We start from the raw sequence: 22,756 nt of genomic DNA on the forward strand, positions 1-22,756 counted from the left end.
AGTCGCATTTTTGGGGGAAATTTATTTGATAAAACCCAACACCAAGAATAGACAATCGAAAGGCAATTTAAAATAAATAAAGAATAGTGAACAACAAGCTGAATAAGTGTACGTTATATGACGCATAAATAACCAACTGAGAACGCGCCTGGTATGTTAACGTAACATATTATGGTAAGAGTCATTCAAATAACTATAACATATAGAACATGCTATACGTTTACAATCTGTCACTCCTAATCGCTAAATCCGATTAAATCTTATACGTCTAGTCTCTTACGTGAATGAGCTAAATAATATTATTTGATATTTAACGGTAATGTGTTAATAATTTCACACATAAGTCGCTCCTGAGTATAAGTCGCACCCCTGGCCAAACTATGAAAAAAACTGCGACTTATAGTCCGAAAAATACGGTAGTTTGATCATTTTCCTCGACTGGTGTAATAACATAATGTGGTTTATTTTGTACATATGTAGCACCATCTACAAATATACTAAGAATTGCTACTGCGACATCCAGTGGACACTTTTAGAACAGCAGTTTCTTTCATTGAAAAATTTCAGGTAGATTTTTATACTTGGCAAACTCATCCTGCGGGCCGGATAAAACCTGATTGCGGGCCTGATCGGGCCGTAGGTTTGACACCCCTGTTCTAACCCATTGATGAAGTCAGCAGATTATCCATATATGGATTAAATTTCGTTGTTGTCAATAAGCTCCGGTTTCGATATCCTTTTGTCTTGAGGCAGACTGGCTCGTACATGGACATCCATGCTCTGCTGTTGCCATTTCTAACACAAAGTAGCGTATAGTTCTAACATATCTGTCAGTAGACTCGCTATGGAAGCGTTAAAAGCTTCCATGTGAATGACGGGGAGAAGATGCAGTCAAAGTGGAGGCACATAATAAGGTCTGTAAAACATAACCCATGCAAAAGGTTGACCTAAAAAAACGTTACATATTATGTAGACCAGTGGTCCCCCAACCACCGATTGGTACCGGGGCCGCAAAAGAAAAAAAAAAAAGTTTTTATTTTTTTATTTTTTTTATTAAATCAACATAAAAAACACAATATATACATTATATATCAATATAGATCAATACAGTCTGCAGGGATACAGTCCGTAAGCACACATGATTGTATTTCTTTATGAAAAAAATAAATAAAAAAATAAATAATAATAATACCCCCCCGGTCCGTGGGACAAATTTTCAAGCGTTGACCGGTCCGCAGCTACAAAAAGAGAGAAATGTCATCATAGGTCCCCTGTAAAGCAGTGGTCCCCAACCTTTTTGTAACTGCGGACCGGTCAACGCTTGAAAATGTATCCCACAGACCGGGTGGGGTAGTATGTTTTTTTTTGTTGTTGTCATAAATACAATCATGTGTGCTTATGGACTGTATCCCTGCAGACTGTATTGATCTATATTGATATATAATGTAGGAACCAGAAATATTAATAACAGAAAGAAACAACCCTTTTGTGCGAATGAGTGTGAATGAGTGTAAATGGGAGAGGGAGGTTTTTTGGGTTGGTGCACTAATTGTAAGTGGATCTTGTGTTTTTTATGTTGATTTAAAAAAAATATATATTTTTTTTTATTTTTTTATTTTTGTTTTTTAAATTTCTTGTACCAATCGATCCACGGACCGGTACCGGGCCGCAGCCCGGTGGTTGGGGACCACTGCTGTAAAGTACTTACGGCTCTGTTACTAAAATTTCTCCTTTCTACCCTTATTCCATGTCAGTGCCGTATATAAAGATCAGCAACGAGCAGGAAGGGTGGACATCGCTTCAATTTACACCTTTCACACACAGCCTGTTAAAGTAGGCCTATCATGCTCATTTAGGGGCTTTTAAAATGATATTGGATCCCAGTGGGGCGCTATAGTACGTTTCTTTTATTAGAATACTCCATAAATCTCAAGGTGGTCTACGGGGTAGATTCGCTCTGTTCTCCTCTTGGCCGTAACGGCTTCCTCTACCAACCACGCCTACTCTGTTGGGCTCGGTCAGGGGCCGAGGATCGGCTACAGCCTCTGTGTAAAAAGGGGTATTCCACAATAAAAGGTACTGGGGTGCATAGCCGCCGATTTACATTTCTGCCAGTGGGTGCTCGGATGGGCGGTAAATCTAATGCTACTTTTCTGAGGCTAAGTCTACACAAAGCTGGATAACCCCTTAAACAAATTATTATTTAGCCTAAGCCCCGTTTCAGCCACACTAAACCATCGTTTAAGGTTCCTCTCCTCGGACAAATTTTTACACGGGTAAGTGCGCCGTGTATTTCTTGAATCTCGGGCTCTTAGCTTTGTATGGACTCATTGATCGTTTACAAACTGAGTTCGGAGAGGAAGTGATGCCAGAAAGGCCGCGCCCCACATAGGAAGTGACATCAGAAAGAACGTGCCACAGCCAGCTTCATAATAAAGCGGTTTTGTAACTCGGAGCTAACCACTGGAATTTTGGAGGTGAGTCATCCAGACATGCCCGTGTTTCTCCTTCCGTCTGTACAGATGCTTGTGGAAATCACATATGAATACCTTAAGACAGGGGTGTCCAAATTTTTTCCACTGAGGGCCACACACTGAAAAATCAAAGCAAGCGGGGGCCATTTTGATATTTTTTACATTTAGGCCTCCACTCAAGCCTATAAAAAATGCGTCATTATTCAGTATTATTATTTTTATTATTATTACATTTTTAAATCTCTAGATCAGGGGTCACCAATGCGGTGCCCGCGGGCACCAGGTCGACCGTAAGGACCAGATGAGTCGCCCGCGGGCCTGTTCTAAAAAATAAAAAAATTAAAAAAAATAAATAAATAAAAAAATGTTTTTTTTATTTATTTATTTAAAAAAAAATTAAATCTACATAGAAAAAACACAAGATACACTTTCAATCAGTGCATCAACCCAAACAACCTCCCCCATGCACACTCATCCACACCCACTCACACAAAAGGGGTTATTTCTTTCTGCTACCAATATTCTGGTTCCCACAACATAGACAACACATCTGCAAGGGACACAGTCCCTGAAGCACACATGATTGTATAGGCTGCTGGTCCACTAACATTTTCATTAATTACTATTTTTTATGTAATTATTTTATATTGTTTTACTTTCTTTTTTATCCAAGAAAATGTTTTTTATTTATTTATTTAATTTTATTTCATTTTTTTAAAAAGGGCCTTATCTTCAACAGACCAGGTTGTCAATGAAATTAGATTTGTTTAAAGGGTTTTTTAAACCAGGCCCAGTCCAGATAATGTCCAAGTCGGACTCAGCAACACACACCTTCATTCATGTACACAGAAAAAAATTAGGGAACACAACAGATTGCATATAATTTATAAACAAAATTACATTTTCAAAATAAGCATTTATGTACAGTCCAGATTATGTCCAGGTCACTCAAATTAGGGAACACAACAACAGATATCATATAATCTATAAACATAATTATACTTTCAAAATAAGCCTTTGAAGGACTTCTCATCTTTTTTTTAATGTTTTTTGGCATCATTATCGTTTTCAACCATGTAACTTTCTAAAATTAGAAAATACTGAATAAATGTTTTAAAGAAAGTAATACTAAGTGAATATCTGTTTTTGGCCTTAAAAATAAACATTTTACCGAGTACTATAATTAAATTGACTAAATCATGATTGTCAATGAACTCTCCTAAAATAACAGAAACCACATTAAGCTTCATAAACAAACCAATCCTTAAACACATTTTTTCAACTTCCACCCAAAACAAAGACACAATATGACAATACCAAAACAAATGCAGGGTGGAGTCAGGCTCCTGACAACAAAATTGGCAATCATCTGACTCTGCCATATTCCATAATTTTAACATTTTCCCTGTGGGTAAGAAGTTATAAATAATTTTAATTTGAAAATAACGATTTTGCACATCAATAGTGGTTTTATAGATAAGTTTGAATATGGCATCCCATGGCAACGGGCAGTCAAAAAAGTCCTCCCATTTTCCATTTGTGTTGTATGAGGCAGCCTTCAAAGATTTCTTTATTAAATAAAAATTATATATTTTTCTATTTATTTTAGTTCCTTTTTGCCAACTAGAATTTCTTATTAGAGGTTTACAAACTAATAATTTAGTAGTTCCCTAATTAATTATTTGTTTCCATCTTTTCCCAATTACTCCAGTTAGTTGATAAAATGAAAAGCTTGAGCAAGCATCACCATACATAGCTCTAAATTCATCATACTTCATAATTTTACCATTCTCATCGATATCATTGACAAAAATGATTCCTCTTTCAAACATATTTCTCCAAAAGAAAGGCTTTCCATCTATTACAATATTAGAGTTCATCCATATTAACTGCTGCAAAATATCGTCTCTTTTTTCTGGCACATAAAATTGAAAACACCACTATGAGTGGAGTGTTTCCTTTATGAACCCCGCCATGTTTCCCAGCAGACTCTCTGGGAGGGGATCACTTGTAAAAAAGGATACAATTTCTTTTGATACAGTACATGTTTTTTGTCCAACAGGACATTTGTGTACCACTCAATGTTTAAATACATCTTTGGAACAATTGATGCTTTTAAAGACAGACACATAGCTTCAAGGTTGAGAAGTTTCAGGCCCCCATATTCACACTCTTTGTACAAAACCTTTCTTTTAATCTTTTCTGGTTTGCCGTTCCAGACAAAATCGAAGACCCTCCGCTCATAAATCTTAAAAAAGTTTTGTGATGGAGCTGGTAATGACAAAAACAAATAAATAAATTGAGGAATAATTAACGAGTTGGCAATAGACATTTTACCATACAAGGTTAGGGATTTCCCTTTCCATAATTGCATAATTTTGTCCAGCTTTCTTAGTCAATTATCATAATTTACTGAGCCTAGATCTTCCAGATTTTCTGGGACAACAACACCAAGTATGTTAACGGGTCCATCTGTCCACAAAACAGGCACTTTGCATTCCATTCGAAAGGACGTTCCCTTTAGATTTCCGATCCTTAACATTTTACATTTATCATAATTAAGCTTAAGGCCAGATTGCTGTGAAAATATGTCCAAAAGATTAAGAAGGTTCCGCAAACAATGAGGAAAAATCTTATCTTTGTGAATCAGCCTTTTCTGACATGAACTTCATCAAGAACAAACACAGAACACGCCTCACTGATGCACATCTGCAAGACTCACTCAGAGTTGCAGTGTCAAGTTACACACCAGAGTACAACACACTAGTTAACAGCATGCAATGCCAGGCTTCCCACTAACTGACAAAGAAACAGATAACAGATTTGGTGTCCAGTTCAAAGTGTGACATGATTTACAAATTTGAGAGTTTACTTTTGTATTTTACATGAGTTATTATTTGTACAAACATGGTGCAAAGTAAATCATGATTTGTTAAAAAATGTTAGTGGCTAGCTAGTTAAAATGGGATATTGTGATTTCACAAGACTGTCTTAGAAGTGATCACTTGAAAATGTTCAATTTGGAAAATGTGCACTTAGAGAAAACATAAAAATAAAGTGTTGCATATTGATATTTATCTGTTTCTATATATATTTATTGTGAGAAATCATTAAGATGATCAGTGTTTCCACAAAGATAAATATAATTAATTGTTAATAATAACAGAGTTAAAGGTAAATTGAGCAAATTGGCTACTTCTGGCAATTTATTTAAGTGTGTATCTAACTGGTAGCCCTTCGCATTAATCAGTACCCAAGAAGTAGCCCTTGGTTTCAAAAAGGTTGGTGACCCCTGCTCTAGATCAACAATAGGTATATACTGTATATCTGTCAATATAAAGTTTTTAAAGATTTAAGTTGTATGCTCTTTTTGTCAAAGAAAACTCTGTTTTTTTATGGAAAAAACAAAAAATATGCAATATTTTCACCCAATAAAACTTTTAAGTGGAATATTTGAAATTATATAATAATGGTAGCCTTAAAAAGGTCAATAACTCATAACAACATTGATTTTAATTCATGAGCAATGACACTTAAAAACAAATCACACTAAAATTATTGGGATCCAAAAGGGTTCTACTCATTAAAGTGTTAAAAAATAAATTATAATTTTTTTTTTACTGTTTACTTTTAACACAATAATCTCGAGATCCACTTCAGATCTATATGTCAATTTTTAAGTTGTATTGTTGTTTATGTTTTTTGTTTGTTCGTTTTAGGCCCTTCTTTAAAAGAAAAAAAACAGCTCAGTTTTTTATATGGCAAACACAAAATATTCAACATTTTCCCCAAAAAATATCTCAAAGTGGAATATTTAATGTGACGTAATTGGAGCCTTGAATAGGTCATTAATTCATAATGACACTGATTTTGATTCATATTATTTTTTAAAGAAAGAAACAGCCTGCAAGGCAGCTTTGTGTTATTAGAGTAAACATTGCAACATTTTCTTGTTACATTTCACCTGTTTGCTCTTTTATACCACTTTTTATGTTTTTTTATTTTTTTCCAATCGTATTTTTAAAATGTGCCGTGGGGCCGTTAAAAAATGACTTGCGGGCCGCACTTTGGACACCCCTGCCTTAAGAGAAATCGATTGCAGCTATTTGGGATACAACACTTCTCAGACGGCAAGAGAACTTTCAAATGTCCGGGTCAGCTGTGATTCTACTTACCAAAAAACTTTGTCCATTTGTCAAAGGAGAGACAACGAGAATGCGGGCTCCCGTGGATGTGATAAAAAAGGTAGCGTGTGCTTTGTATTACCTGGCCGTCGAGGGAAGACTACGGAAAACGGCGAATGCTTTTGGACTAGCAGAGCAGACTGTATCAGTTATTGTCCGCCATGTATGTCGCGGACTCAACGTCTAGGTCCAGAGTATATAAAGTCACCAAAAACCAATGGTGAAGGCAAAAGAGTGAGGAGTGTCCTGACCAGATATCTAGATCCCTAGATTGATTGATGTAAAATGTTCTTTGTCACATTGTGTACTTTCAGGTGTTTATTAAAGATTTGATTAATTCATGATGACTCAGGTGTGATTCACTACAATAGGGCCCCACAGCACACTGGATTCAAGTTAATTGAAATACCACAACACTGGATATTGTTCAGATAAGTTACATTTAAGAACTTGCACACAAAGCAACACTGGAGGTGACTATGGCGTGTGCATTTTCCGCACATGCGTACTAGGTCGCGTTGCGCCGGCGGACGGAGGGTGGGGGTGGGGGTCTTAAACGACCATTGTGTGGTGTGGACAAGGATAATGTTAGGTGGGATTTACCCTGGATACGTGTAGAAGAGGCCTGAGCATGCACGGTTTATGCTTGGTGGTGACTAATAATTTGCCATCAATCCCACGTGGGTGCTCGGGCCCTGAAGCATCGGCGCCTATGCTGGGGTGGCCTTGCGCCCTTCATTTCCCCAAATCTGTTGGAGGCGATCGGCGTGGTCAGAGGAGTTATATACACGTCGCACCTTAAAAATGAGGTTATTTGACCGCGCTGAGCGAAAGTAAACACAGTCTGGCGTGTTTTCCGGGCATTCAGTTGCAACTTTGATTCGGCCGTTTTACAGGGTTTCCGTGCGAGAGAGGTTATCAAAAACAGTATGAAGAAGCCCTCTGGATTTGTTTTGTTTTAATAAAAAAAAAACATTTTTCATGTCATTTCCAGACTGAAAACTTCCCCTCGGAGCCCAATTATGCTGGCAGCAGGCAGCCGTTTGTTCAAAGGTAAGAGCTCGCATGCAGACACTTTTTGACCGCATCTTTTGAGCTCCTTCATCCCAGTATCAAGCTCGCCCGGATATCAAACAGTGGCGCTCGCACAGAGAATGGCAACTTATGTTTTTTTTTTTTTTTCGTTTTTTTCCCTCTCCTTCTCCTTTTCTCCTCTTTTCTCTTGCCGCAGCTCTACATTTAAGGATGCAGAGCGAGCGAGCCTGCGAGACAGTGGCCATGGTGATAGCGACCAGGCTGATAGTGACCAGGATACTAATAGAGGCTCCCAGTGTGACACGTCTGCCAGGGAGGCCCTCAAGATGAAAGCCACATCAGTTAATGGGCAGCCTTTTGAGCAGGGTGAGTGGACTCCTCCCGACGTCGTCAAGATGCCTCGGCGGTCTCCTGCGGCGCACGTTGTTTATATTTTATGTGCTGGGCCTCGCCGGCGTTTAAGTGCAGCCTCGTCTGGCTCTGGGCACAGCCAAGGTAGACAAACATTTAACATGCAGGTGGTAAATCGGTGCCGCTTTTTTTATATATTTTTTTGGGGGGTGGGGGGCTGCGGCTGCTGGCTTTACATGTCAGGCGCCCTGAGCTTGTATCGCAGAGTGAAAGGTAAAGGCGTGCTTTAGAGAGGATAAAAGGTCTCCGCCGTGTGAAGACGGAATGTTCAAACACGCTGCACCTCATTTCACCATCAAAAAAACCCTCATATGCATTGCAAAGTGTGCGTCTTTTGATCACGCTTCATGCATGCCTCGACTTAACATGACAGGGACAAGAAAGCAGGATAGACAGCGACAGGTACACTATATTGCCAAAAGTATTTGGCCACCTGCCTTGACTCACATATGAACTTGAAGTGCCATCCCATTCCTAACCCATAGGGTTCAATATGATGTCGGCCCACCTTTTGCAGCTGTTACAGCTTCAACTCTTCCGGGAAGGCTGTCCACAAGGTTGGGGAGTGTGTTCATAGGAATTTTCTGCCATTTTTCCAAAAGCGCATTGGTGGGTTCACGCACTGATGTTGGTCGAAAAGGCCTGGCTCTCTGTCTCCGTTTTAATTCATCCCAAACGTGTTCTATCGGGTTCAGGTCAGGACTCTGTGCAGGCCAGTCAAGTTCTCTGTCATCCATGTCTTTATGGACCTTGCTTTGTGCACTGGTGCACAGTCATGTTGGAAGAGGAAGAGGCCCGCTCCAAACTATTCCCACAAGGTTGGGAGCATGGAATTGTCCAAAATGTTTTGGTATCCTGGAGCATTCAAAGTTCCTTTCACTGGAACTAACTCCTGAAAAACAACTCCACACCATAATTCCTCCTCCACCAAATTTCACACTCGGCACAATGCAGTCCGAAATGTAGCGTTCTCCTGGCAACTTCCAAACCCAGACTCGTCCATCAGATTGCCAGATGGAAAAGCGTGATTCATCACTCCAGAGAAGGCGTCTCCACTGCTCTAGAGTCCAGTGGCGACGTGCTTTACACCACTGCATCCCGCGCTTTGCATTGGACTTGGTGATGTATGGCTTAGATGCAGCTGCTGGGCCGTGGAAACCCATTCCATGAAGCTCTCTGCGTACTGTACGTGGGCTAATTGGAAGGTCACATGAAGTTTGGAGCTCTGTAGCAACTGACTGTGCAGAAAGTCTTTGCACTATGCGCTTCAGCATCCGCTGACCCCTCTCTGTCAGTTTTCATGGCCTAACACTTGGTGGCTGAGTTGCTGTTGTTCCCAAACTCTTCCATTTTCTTATAATAAAGCCGACAGTTGACTTTGGAACATTTAGGAGCGAGGAAATTTCACGACTGGATTTGTTGCTCAAGTGGCATCCTATGACAGTTCCACGCTGGAAATCACTGAGCTCCTGAGAGCGGCCCATTCTTTCACAAATGTATGTAGAAACAGTCTCCATGCCTAAAGTGCTTGATTTTATACACCTGATTCTTATCATTTGGATGGTTGGCCAAATACTTTTGGCAATATAGTGTTTTTCGGGTGCCTGCACCGTTTGCGCCTTAAAGTGCCTGTAAGTTATTATTGGTTTGGTTTACAACTAAAAATAGTAATATTAAAGTTTAATTAGGACTGAAATGACTGCCAAGAGTGTAATCACAAATGATTGCCAAGCTTTTTTGTGACCCGCCCGACCTGCTCGGGATTGATATATTTAGCCGTAGCGCAGACAAACAGCAAATATGAGAGCGAGCCTCGCAGGTGAGATAAAGGATAACGGCGGGCTTGAGTGAGGAGGCGATGGCTTTCATTTGCTTGTACGAGCCTTGGAGGAGAACGGCTCTGGTCATCGAGCCCCAATGCGCTACTTTCCACGCCATTTACATCGCTATGAACTGCCTGTACGCGGCGGGCTCGAGAGGGCACGGACAGAAACACTCTTGAGGCCGCCAGAGAGAGAGAGAGAGAGAGAGAGAGAGAGAGTGTGAATCCCTCCTCTGTCCATGTGCGCGCGCTGTGGGGAATTATGGCAGACCTCGCTTGTCTCCGTGGGAGGTGTAAATTCAATCACAATTTTTTGCAGCACATTTCTTGAAAGTGATTGAGCGCAGGTTCAATCATACAGCGAGATATTGAAAGAGATGTCTTGCACAAGCACGTTGACAGAATATTTACTGTACGTGGCGGCGCCAGTGTGGCGCCTGTAAGATAAGGGTGATGTCGAGTGGTGGCGATTAATAACAGGGGCTGCTTTACTTGGTAGTAGGTTGAAAAGGTCATGTGGTTATATATATATATATATATATATATATATATATATATATATATATATATATATATATATATATATATATATATATATATATATATATATATATATATATATATACACAGCAGTGGCGTGCAGTCACTAGAGGCAGGGGAGGCGGGGCCTCACCTGCCATCATGGAAAGAAAAAAAAAAGGAAAAAGAAAAAAAATTAATTAAATTGTTATATGTATCCAGTGATTATACTAAAGTTATTTTCCATTTAACTTCACCAGTTTTAGATTATTTTTATTTTTATTTTCACATTTGCCGTTCAAATACTGAGAAGAGACGGTGCGGCGATCAGCAGCCAGTTGAGGCACGTCACTGATTTGTGCCTCAACATGGATTGTGCGCAATGACTCGGCTAACTGCTGGCCTGCTGTGCAGTGAGACTGTATTGCTATATGAATTATATTATACATTTCCATAGTTTAGTTAGCTGAGGTATATAATGTACAGTGTATTTTGTCAACAACTGTATGTGTGTAACGTATCTCTTGTGCTGAGCGATCATAAAACTGGAGGCTCGTCTCATAACCCCGCCTCCTGGTGCCAAGCAGCTCCGCCGCAGAATGCACCGCCCGACGGGAGCGCCACACCAACCAAAGCCCACACCCAAACCCTCCACGTGCAAGACCGAATCCACCCAAAAAAAGTCACTTAACAAGAAGCCAAAAAGTGCAAAAACAACAATGCTCGCGCGGCGCACCGGAGGAGCCGTGAACAGGGACACAACATTAGGTACACCTGCAGAATGCAGTGCGGATTTCATATTTCATTCATTTACAACTCCTCCAACACAAACACCACTGCTCCCGCACTTATAAGTAAAGGTAAGACCATAATAACGTTTTTTTAAATTAAATGTGCTTTTTTGTGTGCTACAGTTTGTAAGTGTAAAGTTAAGTATACCAATGATTGTCACACACACACTAGGTGTGGTGAAATGTGTTCTCTGCATTTGACCATCCCCTTGTTCACCCCCTGGGAGGTGAGGGGAGCAGTGGGCAGCAGCGGCGCCGTGCCTGGGAATAATTTTTGGTGATTTAACCCCCAATTCCAAACCTTGATGCTGAGTGCCAAGCAGGGAAGAATGCTGGTATGAGCTTTTAAACATAACCCATTAACTGCTGCCTCACCGCACGCCACTGATATACAGTATATATATATATATATATATATATATATATATATATATATATATATATATATATATATATATATATATATATATATATATATATATATATATATATATATATATATATATATATATATATATATATAAATGAGTGTTGTCCCGATACCAATATTTTGGTACCGGTACCAAAAATTTGCATTATTGGCTTTATTTGAACAAAAAAATCTTAGGGTACATTAAACGTATGTTTCTTATTGCAATGTTGTCCTTAAATAAAATACTGAACATACAAGACAACTTGTCTTTTAGTAGTAAGTAAACAAACAAAGGCTGACATATGCAGTAACATATCATTTCCCATTCTATTATTTTGTCAACGTTATTAAGGACAAGTGGTAGAAAATGAATTATGAATCGACTTGTTCATTTACTGTTAATATCTGCTTACTTTCTCTTTTAACATGTTCTATCGACACTTCTGTTCAAATGTAATAATCACTTATTCTTTTGTTGTTTGGATGCTTTACATTAGTTTTGGATGATACCACAAATTTGGGAATCAATCCGATACAAAGTAGTTACAGGATCATACATTGGTCATATTCAAAGTCCTCATGTGTCCAGGGACATATTTACTGAATCCATAAACATAATATAATTATTTTAAAAACAAAAGAAGATGTTGTGATGCCAAAACATATTGATGTAATCATAGTAGTATCGACTAGATATCCTCTTGTACTTGGTATCATTACAGTGGATGTTAGGTGTAGATCCACCAATGGCGTTTGTTTACATTGTGACGCCGGTGAGCTACGGTGTGTAGTGAAGCATGTTTGACTATTCCTAACAGTAAATGAACAAGTAAATTAATAATTCATTTTCTACCAGTTTTTCTTAATAATGTTAACAAATTAATAGAATGATAAATGACATAATATGTTACAGCATAAGTCAGCAGCTAAATTAGGAGCCTCTGTTAGCTTACTTACTAATAAAAGACAAGTTGTCTCGTAGGTTCACTATTTTATTTAAGGACAAAGTTGCAATAAAAAGATATGTTTAAGGTATTGTAATATTTTTTGTTAAAATAAAGCCAATAATGCAGTTTTTTGTGGTCCCCTTTATTTAGAAAAGTATCAAAGTACCGAAAAGTATCGAAATAATTTTGGTACCGATACCGGTAAGGTCGACAGCCCTAATATCTATCTATCTATCTATGTATAATATATATATATATATATATATATATATATATATATATATATATATATATATATATATATATATATATATATATATATATATATATATATATATATATATATATATATATATATATATATATATATATATAAATAAATACATAAATATATATATATATATATAAATATATATACATATACATATATATATATATATAAATATATATACATATACATATATATATATATATATATATATATATATATATATATATATATATATATATATATATATATATATATATATATATATATATATATATATATTATATATATATATATATATATATAGCCTCTAAAGTCACACCGCATGTTGAGTTTAATTTCTGCTTCTACTGCTACTTTCCAGGTGAGAGACATGATTTATGATCTACAATAACTTTTCACCAGCAAAAGAATCGAGGAAGCATCTTACCAATCAATGATGCCAACATTGGCACATAATCTCTTGATCAGAGTGTCGCTCTAAAAAGTCTGTCTGTGTTAGCGCTTATAACAGCAAGAACACTAATACATGGTTAATATTCAAGTCAAGTTTGGATGTTTTTTTAAATTGTGTTTTATGGGCGGAATTGAAGACCTCCCATTGACTTTTTTTAATGTTTATTTGCGAGTTAGAATGCATGAAAAAATGCATCCGTCGTCATGTCTTTCATATTAATTGTGAGCGATAGATGAACATTAAACAACAAAGTGTAGTTCCCTTTTAAATTAGAAATGACAAATCTACCAACTTGAGGTTGTTTATTGATAGTCTCCACAATTAAATTCCTGTAAACCAGGGGTCGGCAACCAAAATTGTTGAAAAAGCCATATTGGACCAAAAATACAAAAAACACATCTGTCTGGAGCCGCAAAAAATGAAAAGCTGTATATAAGTCTTATAATGTAGGCAACATATGACATAAGTGTCTATATTAGCTATAATAGCCTACTATCAAAATGACTATGCGTCGCAGGCTGAAGCAAATCTTTGTTGACAGAAATGTTGAAATGTAATTTTTATTCTACACATTTTTACTACATTAGAAAACATTAGTAAATCAGAGGCTACTCAGAAGGTGAGATACTGTAACTCCTGGAAATTACTGGCTTTTAATGGCCAAAGGTATAGATGTGTGTGTCCAAGTTAAGGGAAATGGCAGGCTGTCTTCTTCTAATGGATTTATTCCAATCTTTGCTGTGGTCTGGAACAACTATCTGAAATGCAGCCAATATTACATACAGATAAGATGTCATGAGACATGCATAACTAAATGATATACAAAAAGGATAAAAGTAAAGGATATTAAATTAGCTCAAATATACCTACAAATGAGGCACAATGATGCAATATGTACATACAGCTAGCCTAAATAGCATTTTAGCATTGATTAGCTTGCAGTCATGCACTGACCAAATATGCCTGATTAGACCTCCAACAAGTCAATAACATCAACATTCACGCCATGAATTGATTAACGTGGACTTAAACATGTTGAAAAACTTATTCGGGTGTTACCATTTAGTGGTCAATTGTACGGAATATGTACTGTACTGTGCAATGTACTAATAAAAGTTTCAATCAATCAATCAAACGCACAGCATAAAACCTTTGGTGGACAAAATGAGACAAAGGAGGAGTGGAAGATTTGACATGTAAACAAACTGTTGCGTCACAGTCCACACTATGGTGAGTTCAAGAACCGCCGAAATGAGTAGGAAAAAACGATGTTCACCAAATACTCTCATCAGTGACGCATACACACAAACATATTAAACAGTGGGCTTTCTAACATTTGGGAAGGTTTGTGTCATGTTTCTCCTCAAACAAAAACATACTAAAACCAAATAATTATTTTTCCCCTCCCATCTTTTTCCATTTCCAATCCTTTTGTAAAAATGCTCCTGGGAGCCACTGGGGCGGCAATAAAGAGTCGCATGCGGCACGAGAGCCGCGGGTTGCTGACCCCCGCTGTAAACTAAGGACACAAAGGAAAGTACATGAATATATACACATGAAGTGCACATACACGTAATAATCATGTTCAAGCAACAATTCAGTTTGCATAGACTAAAAAAAGCAATGCAAAATTTGGCTCTTACGCCGCTAGCTTAATGCTAACACTAAACGGACAAGCCCTTTGACAGGCTAACGGAAATTAGCATTGCGATCGTTTTGAACTTGTAACAAACGTCAAGCAAATTACACTTTAATGCACCAAAATTGACAAGATGTAAAGCAAATGCATTTCTGCTTACAAGTACTTTCAATCAATCAATCAATCAATCAATGTTTATTTATATAGCCCTAAATCACAAGTGTCTCAAAGGGCTGTACAAGCCACAACGACATCCTCGGTACAGAGCCCACATACGGGCAAGGAAAAACTCACCCCAGTGGGACGTCGGTGAATGACTATGAGAAACCTTGGAGAGGACCGCATATGTGGGTAACCCCCCCCCCTCTAGGGGAGACCGAAAGCAACGGATGTCGAGTGGGTCTGACATAACATTGTGAAAGTCCAGTCCACAGTGGATCCAACACATCAGCGGGAGTCCAGTCCACAGCGGGGCCAACAGGAAACCATCCCGAGCGGAGACGGGTCAGCAGCGCAGAGATGTCCCCAACCGATGCACAGGCTAGTGGTCCACCCGGGGTCCCGGCTCTGGACAGCCAGCACTTCATCCATGGCCACCGGACCTATGCAACTCCCCCTCGCAAGGGACAGGGGAGAAGAGGAGAGAAGAAAAGAAACGGCAGATCAACTGGTCTAAAAAAGGGGGGGTCTATTTAAAGGCTAGATTATACAAATGAGTTTTAAGATGGGACTTAAATGCTTCTACTGAGGTAGCATCTCTAACTGTTACCGGGAGGGCATTCCAGAGTACTGGAGCCCGAATAGAAAACGCTCTATAGCCCGCAGACTTTTTTTTTTGGCTCTGGGAATCACTAATAAGCCGGAGTTCTTTGAACGCAGATTTCTTGTCGGGACATATGGTACTTTGGCACCAAACTCTGCTGCACTGCGTGAGTGTGTGTGTGTGTGTGTGTGTGTGTGTGTGTGTGTGTGTGTGTGTGTGTGTGTGTGTGTGTGTGTGTGTGTGTGTGTGTGTGTGTGTGTGTGTGTGTGTGTGTGTGTGTGTGTGTGTGTGTGTGTGTGTGTGTGTTTATGTTGCATAGCTACAGAAGTCTTTTGCACAAATTTCAAACCACTTGAAGCGTAGTCAGTGTTTTCTGGAACATCAATCACTTATCACCTTAAAGATAAAGGGTTAACTCCCTGCATCGCAAAATATAATGAAAAAAAAAATAATCTAAATTTTCACATGCATGTAAACAAAGGTTTTTGTCCTGAAAAACAAAGCTTTTTTAAAGTTAAAGTTAAAGTACCACTGATAGTCACACACACACACACACACTAGGTGTGGTGAAATTAGCCTCTGCATTTGACCCATCCCCCTGGGAGGTGAGGGGAGCAGTGAGCAGCAGCGGTGGCCGCGCTCGGGAATCATTTTGGTGAATTTGAAAAGGTTTTTCAAAAACTCCACACAAAAACGTTGTCGTAAGAAAAGCATTACATGAAGTCTTGTTTTTAAACCTTATTTAACGATTGAACATGGAATTATTGACTCAAGGGTGTCCATGAAAGGAGCATATAATATACACAGGCGGTTATAAAAAACAACTGTTGTTTCCTGGACTCCCTGTAAATGTGCACTGATTTTAAAAATAATGCTCACATAAATGTAATATATTACTAAATTAATGGACAGAAGGGTTATAATGTGTGACCAAGTTAGTTGTGGCCTCTTTTTTTGGGCTTCTGATTCATGACAGCAGGTGAATATGTTTTGAATGAAATGCATTGCCATCCAAAGCAGGAAGCCTTATACATATCTCAACTTGGAGAGTAAATGCTACGTATTTTGAAGCAGCTTGACCGTAGTATTCAAACAAGTAAGAGTGATGTAGAGTTTGAGCAGAAAATACTGTATTGCTGTTCTGTCCTTGGCTGTTCCAGTCGTTCAAATAGAGAGATAGGAAAGAGCTTTCATATAGTCCCAAAAGAAGTGGTTCATGAAGGTAATAAAGTCAGGGGGGAAAAAAGAAGGTGTCGAAGGAAATGGCTCTTAAAAATATCACTTTCATCATTTTGTGGAATATGATGCTTGTGTCTGCAGGAATCACTTTGTAAAATGTTTGTTCGAACATTAGATTTGTTTGAAAAAACTTTCTATGATGCAATCGAGGTTATTCTCTATATATGTACAGTCGTGGTCAAAAGTTTACATACACTTGTAAAGAACATAAGGTCATGGCTGTCCTGAGCTTCCCATTTTTTCTACAACTCTTATTTTTTTGTGATAGAGTGATTGGAGCACATAGTTGTTGGTCACATTCATGAAGTTTGGTTCTTTGATTAATTTATTATGGGTCTACTGAAAATATGACCAAATCTGCTGCGTCAAAAGTATACATACAACAATGTTAATATTTGGTTACATGTCCCTTGGGAAGTTTCACTGCAATAAGGCGCTTTTGGTAGCCATCCACAAGCTTCTGGTTGAATTTTTGATCACTCCTCTTAACAAAATTGGTGCAGTTCAGCTAAATGTGTTGGTTTTCTGACATTAGACTTAGACTTAGACAAACTTTAATGATCCACAAGGGAAATTGTTCAACACAGTAGCTCAGTTACAATGATGGAAAGTGTAAGGATGGAAAGGACAATGCAGGTATAAATAGACTAAAAAAGCTATAAAAAAAAATCTAGCATATATACGAATATATACATAATATGTGTACAGAATAATTTATATACAGATATATTATATTATGTCTATAACATATATACAATATACACCAATGACCATGTACAATATTACAGTATATACAGTATATATGACAGCAGCAGCATAAAATAGAGAGTAGGTCCAGCAGGAAATAGAAGATAGACATTATAAACATTATAAACAAAGAGAAGTAGCTAACATGTCAGGTGTCAGGTAATAGGAAGATGTCATCTATTGCTGTATGGCGAGTGATTATACAGCTGGATGGAGTACGGAATGAAGGAGTTCTTGAATCGCACAGTGCGGGAAGGAAGTTGAAGGAGCCTGTTGGAGTATGAGCTCCGCTGTCCCTTAATTGTCAGGTGGAGTGGGTGGGCAGGATTGTCCATGATGGCAAGCAGTTTGTCCAGTGTCCTCCTGTCCCTCACTGACAAAAACGCCTCCAACTGCGTGCCAATAGTTTGGCCGGCTTTCCGGATCAGTTTATCAATCCGGTTTGAGTCCCTTTTGCTGGTGCTGCTCCCCCAACCAAACATGGACTTGTTTCTTCAGCATTGTCCACACGTTTAATTCAGGACTTTGGGAAGGCCATTCTAAAACCTTAATTCTAGCCTGATTTAGCCATTCCTTTACCGCTTTTGACGTGTGTGTGGGGTCATTGTCCTGTTGGAACACCCAACTGCGCCCAAGACCCAACCTCCGGGTTGATGATTTTAGGTTGTTCTGAAGAATTTGGAGGTAATCCTCCTTTTTCATTGTCCCATTTACTCTCTGTAAAGCACCAGTTCCATTGGCAGCAAAACAGGCCCAGAGCATAATACTACCACCACCATGCTTGACGGTAGGAGTGGTGTCCCTGGGATTAAAGGTCTCACCAAACCGCTCAATTTTTGTTTCATCTGACCACAGAACTTTCAGAAGGTCTTATCTTCTGACCACAGCTGTAAATGTTTTAGAGCAGAACTAAACATAAAGTAAGGACATCCCATTCATTTGTGTCCTTTTGTGGTTTATATGCCTAAATATAACCACCAAGACCCGGTTGTGCAAATAAACTAACGTTATGTTAAGTCCCAGTAATAAATATTGGGATTGTTGGTCCAATCCACCGTATTTGCGTGTCAATTTTCATAGCAGAAACTAAAAGCTTAGTAGTTGTTGTTTTGCAGGAAAGTAAGCGCTTTATTTGACACGGACGACCACATTATAACATATTTAATGCTTTTTGTTAGTAATAAGAAAATATCTTTAATAGTATTAATAAACTAGATGAAAATAAATCTCTCTTAAGCTCAACAGCATATACTGAATCTTGATATTCCTAGCAAACATTGCTGAACAACAGGGACATATATAGCTAAATAATAAGACTAAATATGAACATCACAGCATAGAAACAACTGAAGACATACACTATATTGCCAAAACTATTTGGCCACCCATCCAAATAATGACAATCAGGTGTCCTAATCACTTGGCCCGGTGTATAAAATCAAGCACTTAGGTATGGAGACTGTTTCTACAAACATTTGTGAAATAATGGGCTGCTCTCAGGAGCTCAGTGATTTCCAGCATGGAACTGTCATAGGATGCCACCTGTGCAACAAATCCAGTCGTGAAATTTCCTCGCTCCTAAATATTCCAAAGTCAACTTTATTATAAGAAAAGTGAAGAGTTTGGGAACAACAGCAAGTCAGCCACCAAGTGGTAGGCCACCTAAACTGACAGAGGGGTCAGCGGATGGTGAAGCGCATAGTGCAAAGAGGTCGCCGACTTTCTGCACAGTCAGTTGCTACAGAGCTCCAAATTTCATGTGACCTTCCAATTAGCCCACGCACAGTACACATAGAGCTAGGTTTCCATGGCCGAGCAGCTATATCTAAGCCATACATCACCAATTCCAATACAAAGCGTGGGATGCAGTGGTGTAAAGCACGTCGCCACTGGACTCTAGAACAGTGGAGACGCGTTTTCTAGAGCAGTGGTCCCCAACCACCGGACCGCGGACCGGTACGATTGGTACCGGGCCGCACAAGAAAATGTTTTTTTAAATTAAATCAACATAAAAAACACAATATACAGATTATATATCAATATAGATCCATACAGTCTGCAGGGATACAGTCCGTAAGCACACATGGTTGTATTTCTTTATGAAAAATAAAAAAATATTTGCCTCTAGACCAGCGTTTCTCAAAGTGTGGGGCGCGCCCCACTGGTGGGGAATAGAGACATGACAGGTGGGGCGCGAGGAACGGGAGGAAATTTAACTTTAATTATTTTATTTTTTTAAATTATATTCTTAGATTATTTTTTTTTATTATGCTTTCATTTTCTATACACACTGTAAATCACTTTGTGATTCTGTCTGGGAAATCCGCTACATAAATAAATGTAAATTACTTATTTTTCCTGTAGGCTTTACATTGCTAGGTAGGAGCGAAAGTTTGGCAGACATAGCAACAGTAAACTAATGGGGGCGGGGCTAAGCGGAAGCTTTGTAAATGGCGAGTCACTGTGCGAGGATTTGCCGTTTTGCAAATACATAAAAAATAGAGCCACTGCTAATGAGCTGTTCAATATAATGGACAGTTTCCTCAAAGAACACGACCTTAAATGGGAAAACTGTGTGGGCTTTTGCTCTGATGGCGCACAGACCATGGCAAAGTCAAGAAGCGGGCTGCAGGCTCTAATAAAGAGGGTTGCGCCAAATGCGCATTGGACACACTGTGTCATTGACCGGGAAGCACTCGCGTCAAGGCAGCTCAGCCCCGAACTCAATGAGGTTTTAACAGCGGCAGTGTCAAGCCTGCAACCCCAATTTGAAAAGCTGTGCAGTGCAAAACAGGCTCATTGCAGCCACTAATGCTGGAGTACTGTAAAACTCATGTTCACTTGCCCTGTCTTGCCAAATGCATTAGCTCCTCCTTTTTTTTTTGCAAAGATTGCAAAGTGGCACTTTTATTTTTATTTATTATTGAACTTGATGCAAGTTATTTGATTTATTATTGAACTTGATGCAAGTTATAACACTTTTATTTGATTTATTATTAAACTTGATGCAAGTTATAACACTTTTATTTATTTATTATTGAACTTGATGCAAGTTATAACACTTTTTTTTATTTATTATTGAACTTGATGCAAGTTATAACACTTTTGTTTTATTTATGATTGAACTTGATGCAAGTTATTTGATTTATAATTGAACTTGATGCAAGTTATAACACTTTTTTTGATTTATTATTGAACTTGATGCAAGTTATAACACTTTTTTTGATTTATTATTGAACTTGATGCAAGTTATAACACCTTTGTTTTATTTATGATTGAACTTGATGCAAGTTATTTGATTTATTATTGAACTTGATGCAAGTTATAACACTTTTTTTGATTTATTATTGAACTTGATGCAAGTTATAACACTTTTTTGATTTATTATTGAACTTGATGCAAGTTATAACACTTTTGTTTTACTTCTTATTGAACTTGATGCAAGTTATTTTATTTGATATTGAACTTGATGCAAGTTATACCACAGCTGCACAGTTATTTTATGTATTATTGAACTTGATGTTATTTTATGTTATTGAGTTTGAATGTATACAACTTGATGTTACTTGATGTTCAATACATTTGAAAATGTTAAGCTTGGCATTAGCGTTCTGTTGGGGCGATGGGGGCAGGTGGGGCTTGAAAACTCCCCCTTGTCCAAAGTGGGGGATGACAAAAAAAGTTTGAGAACCACTGCTCTAGACCTTTCTAAATATGCCAAAATCTGCACTGGTACCGGTAAATAAACAGTAGCCTAATGGGACTCTAGACCAGGGGTGTCCAAACTTCTTGACAGGCCCATATAAATAAATGCTGTGCCATTGCACTTGCAAGTATAATTAATGGCTGAGGTAATTAGGTTGGCCACCAGATGGCAACAATATGGCAGCTATCAGACCCCGGGGTATTGTTATATGATATGAATACACAGCTACACGCCATTGTTTATTGAACTTGTGCCGTCTCGCGGAGGCTCGCATTTGCGTTTGAACCCCCCTGCTCTAGACCATCACCTGAAACCCGGATTGATTGATTGTAACTCAGCAATTGGGGCAAATTCCAAACGACTCGTTTAGAAGAAGTATGAAGGAAGGTAATATTGTTTATAAAAATCCCAGGCATGCCCTTGTGGTTTAATTTCAAATTTTCCGGAATTATTCAGATTCCAAATACAAAAAAATAGTAACACAAATATGATACAGTAACATAATACACAAATAAAAACCTGTGATCAGTTGAAAGCCCCTTTTTTAACCATAGTTTAGAAATTATGACAAAATGCAAGTACATCTCAAAATATTTCAACATCAGGCCAAAGTTAATTTCCTGAGTCACCCTCAGACTAAGAGACAATTTAAAAGCTCAGCAAGCCTTTGCAGTTAATTTTCTGATTATAGTGTAGACACCAGTAGTTTACAATATCGAACACTTTGCAGAGTAATCACATTTGAAGGAGATACTGAACTATTAGCTGCACAATAAGACATTAAGTGATACATTCTCAAACTATTGCACACTGTGTGGGGATTAACTTTTTGAATTGAACGACTGAAATACATGACAAATAAAAAAACTTTTTCCAAATGTTATAATTCATTGAGATGCAAACTCTTAAGTGCAACATATATGCAGTTTTACATCTTGATTATGACATACTATTACGCCACTTATGTGCAGCCTTTTTAGTAAGACAAGAAACAATAATTGGTACAAATGACCAAAATGTCCCTAAAAAGTTTTCATGTATTTTGCTCCTAAAATTAACCAAGTAGTCATTTTCCATAATATCAATTAGTTTTTTAGTAATGGGTAGATAACTAACTTTACTTGGAAAACCCCCTTTACATCACCATATACACTACATTGCCAAAAGTATTTGGCCACCCATCCAAATGATGAGAATCAGGTGTCCTATTCACTTGGCCCGGCCACAGGTTTATAAAATCATGCACATAGGCATGGAGACTGTTTCTACAAACATTTGTGAAAGAATGGGCCGCTCTCAGGAGCTCAGTGATTTCCAGCGTGGAACTGTCATAGGATGCCAC

General features: G+C 38.2%; 1 protein-coding gene across 1 annotated transcript in view; it reads left to right on the forward strand.

The window, feature by feature from the left end:
* LOC133664492 (protocadherin-17-like) overlaps positions 1-22,756 on the forward strand; it is a 59,434-nt gene that overhangs the window by 6,340 nt on the left and 30,338 nt on the right. The window contains exons 2-3 of the mRNA XM_062069158.1: positions 7,653-7,711; positions 7,890-8,059. Coding sequence (XP_061925142.1) covers positions 7,653-7,711; positions 7,890-8,059 — 229 coding nt within the window. The remainder of the gene's footprint in view (positions 1-7,652; positions 7,712-7,889; positions 8,060-22,756) is intronic.

The sequence above is a fragment of the Entelurus aequoreus genome, linkage group LG14 (assembly GCF_033978785.1).
Source record: "Entelurus aequoreus isolate RoL-2023_Sb linkage group LG14, RoL_Eaeq_v1.1, whole genome shotgun sequence".
Lineage (NCBI taxonomy): Eukaryota > Metazoa > Chordata > Actinopteri > Syngnathiformes > Syngnathidae > Entelurus > Entelurus aequoreus.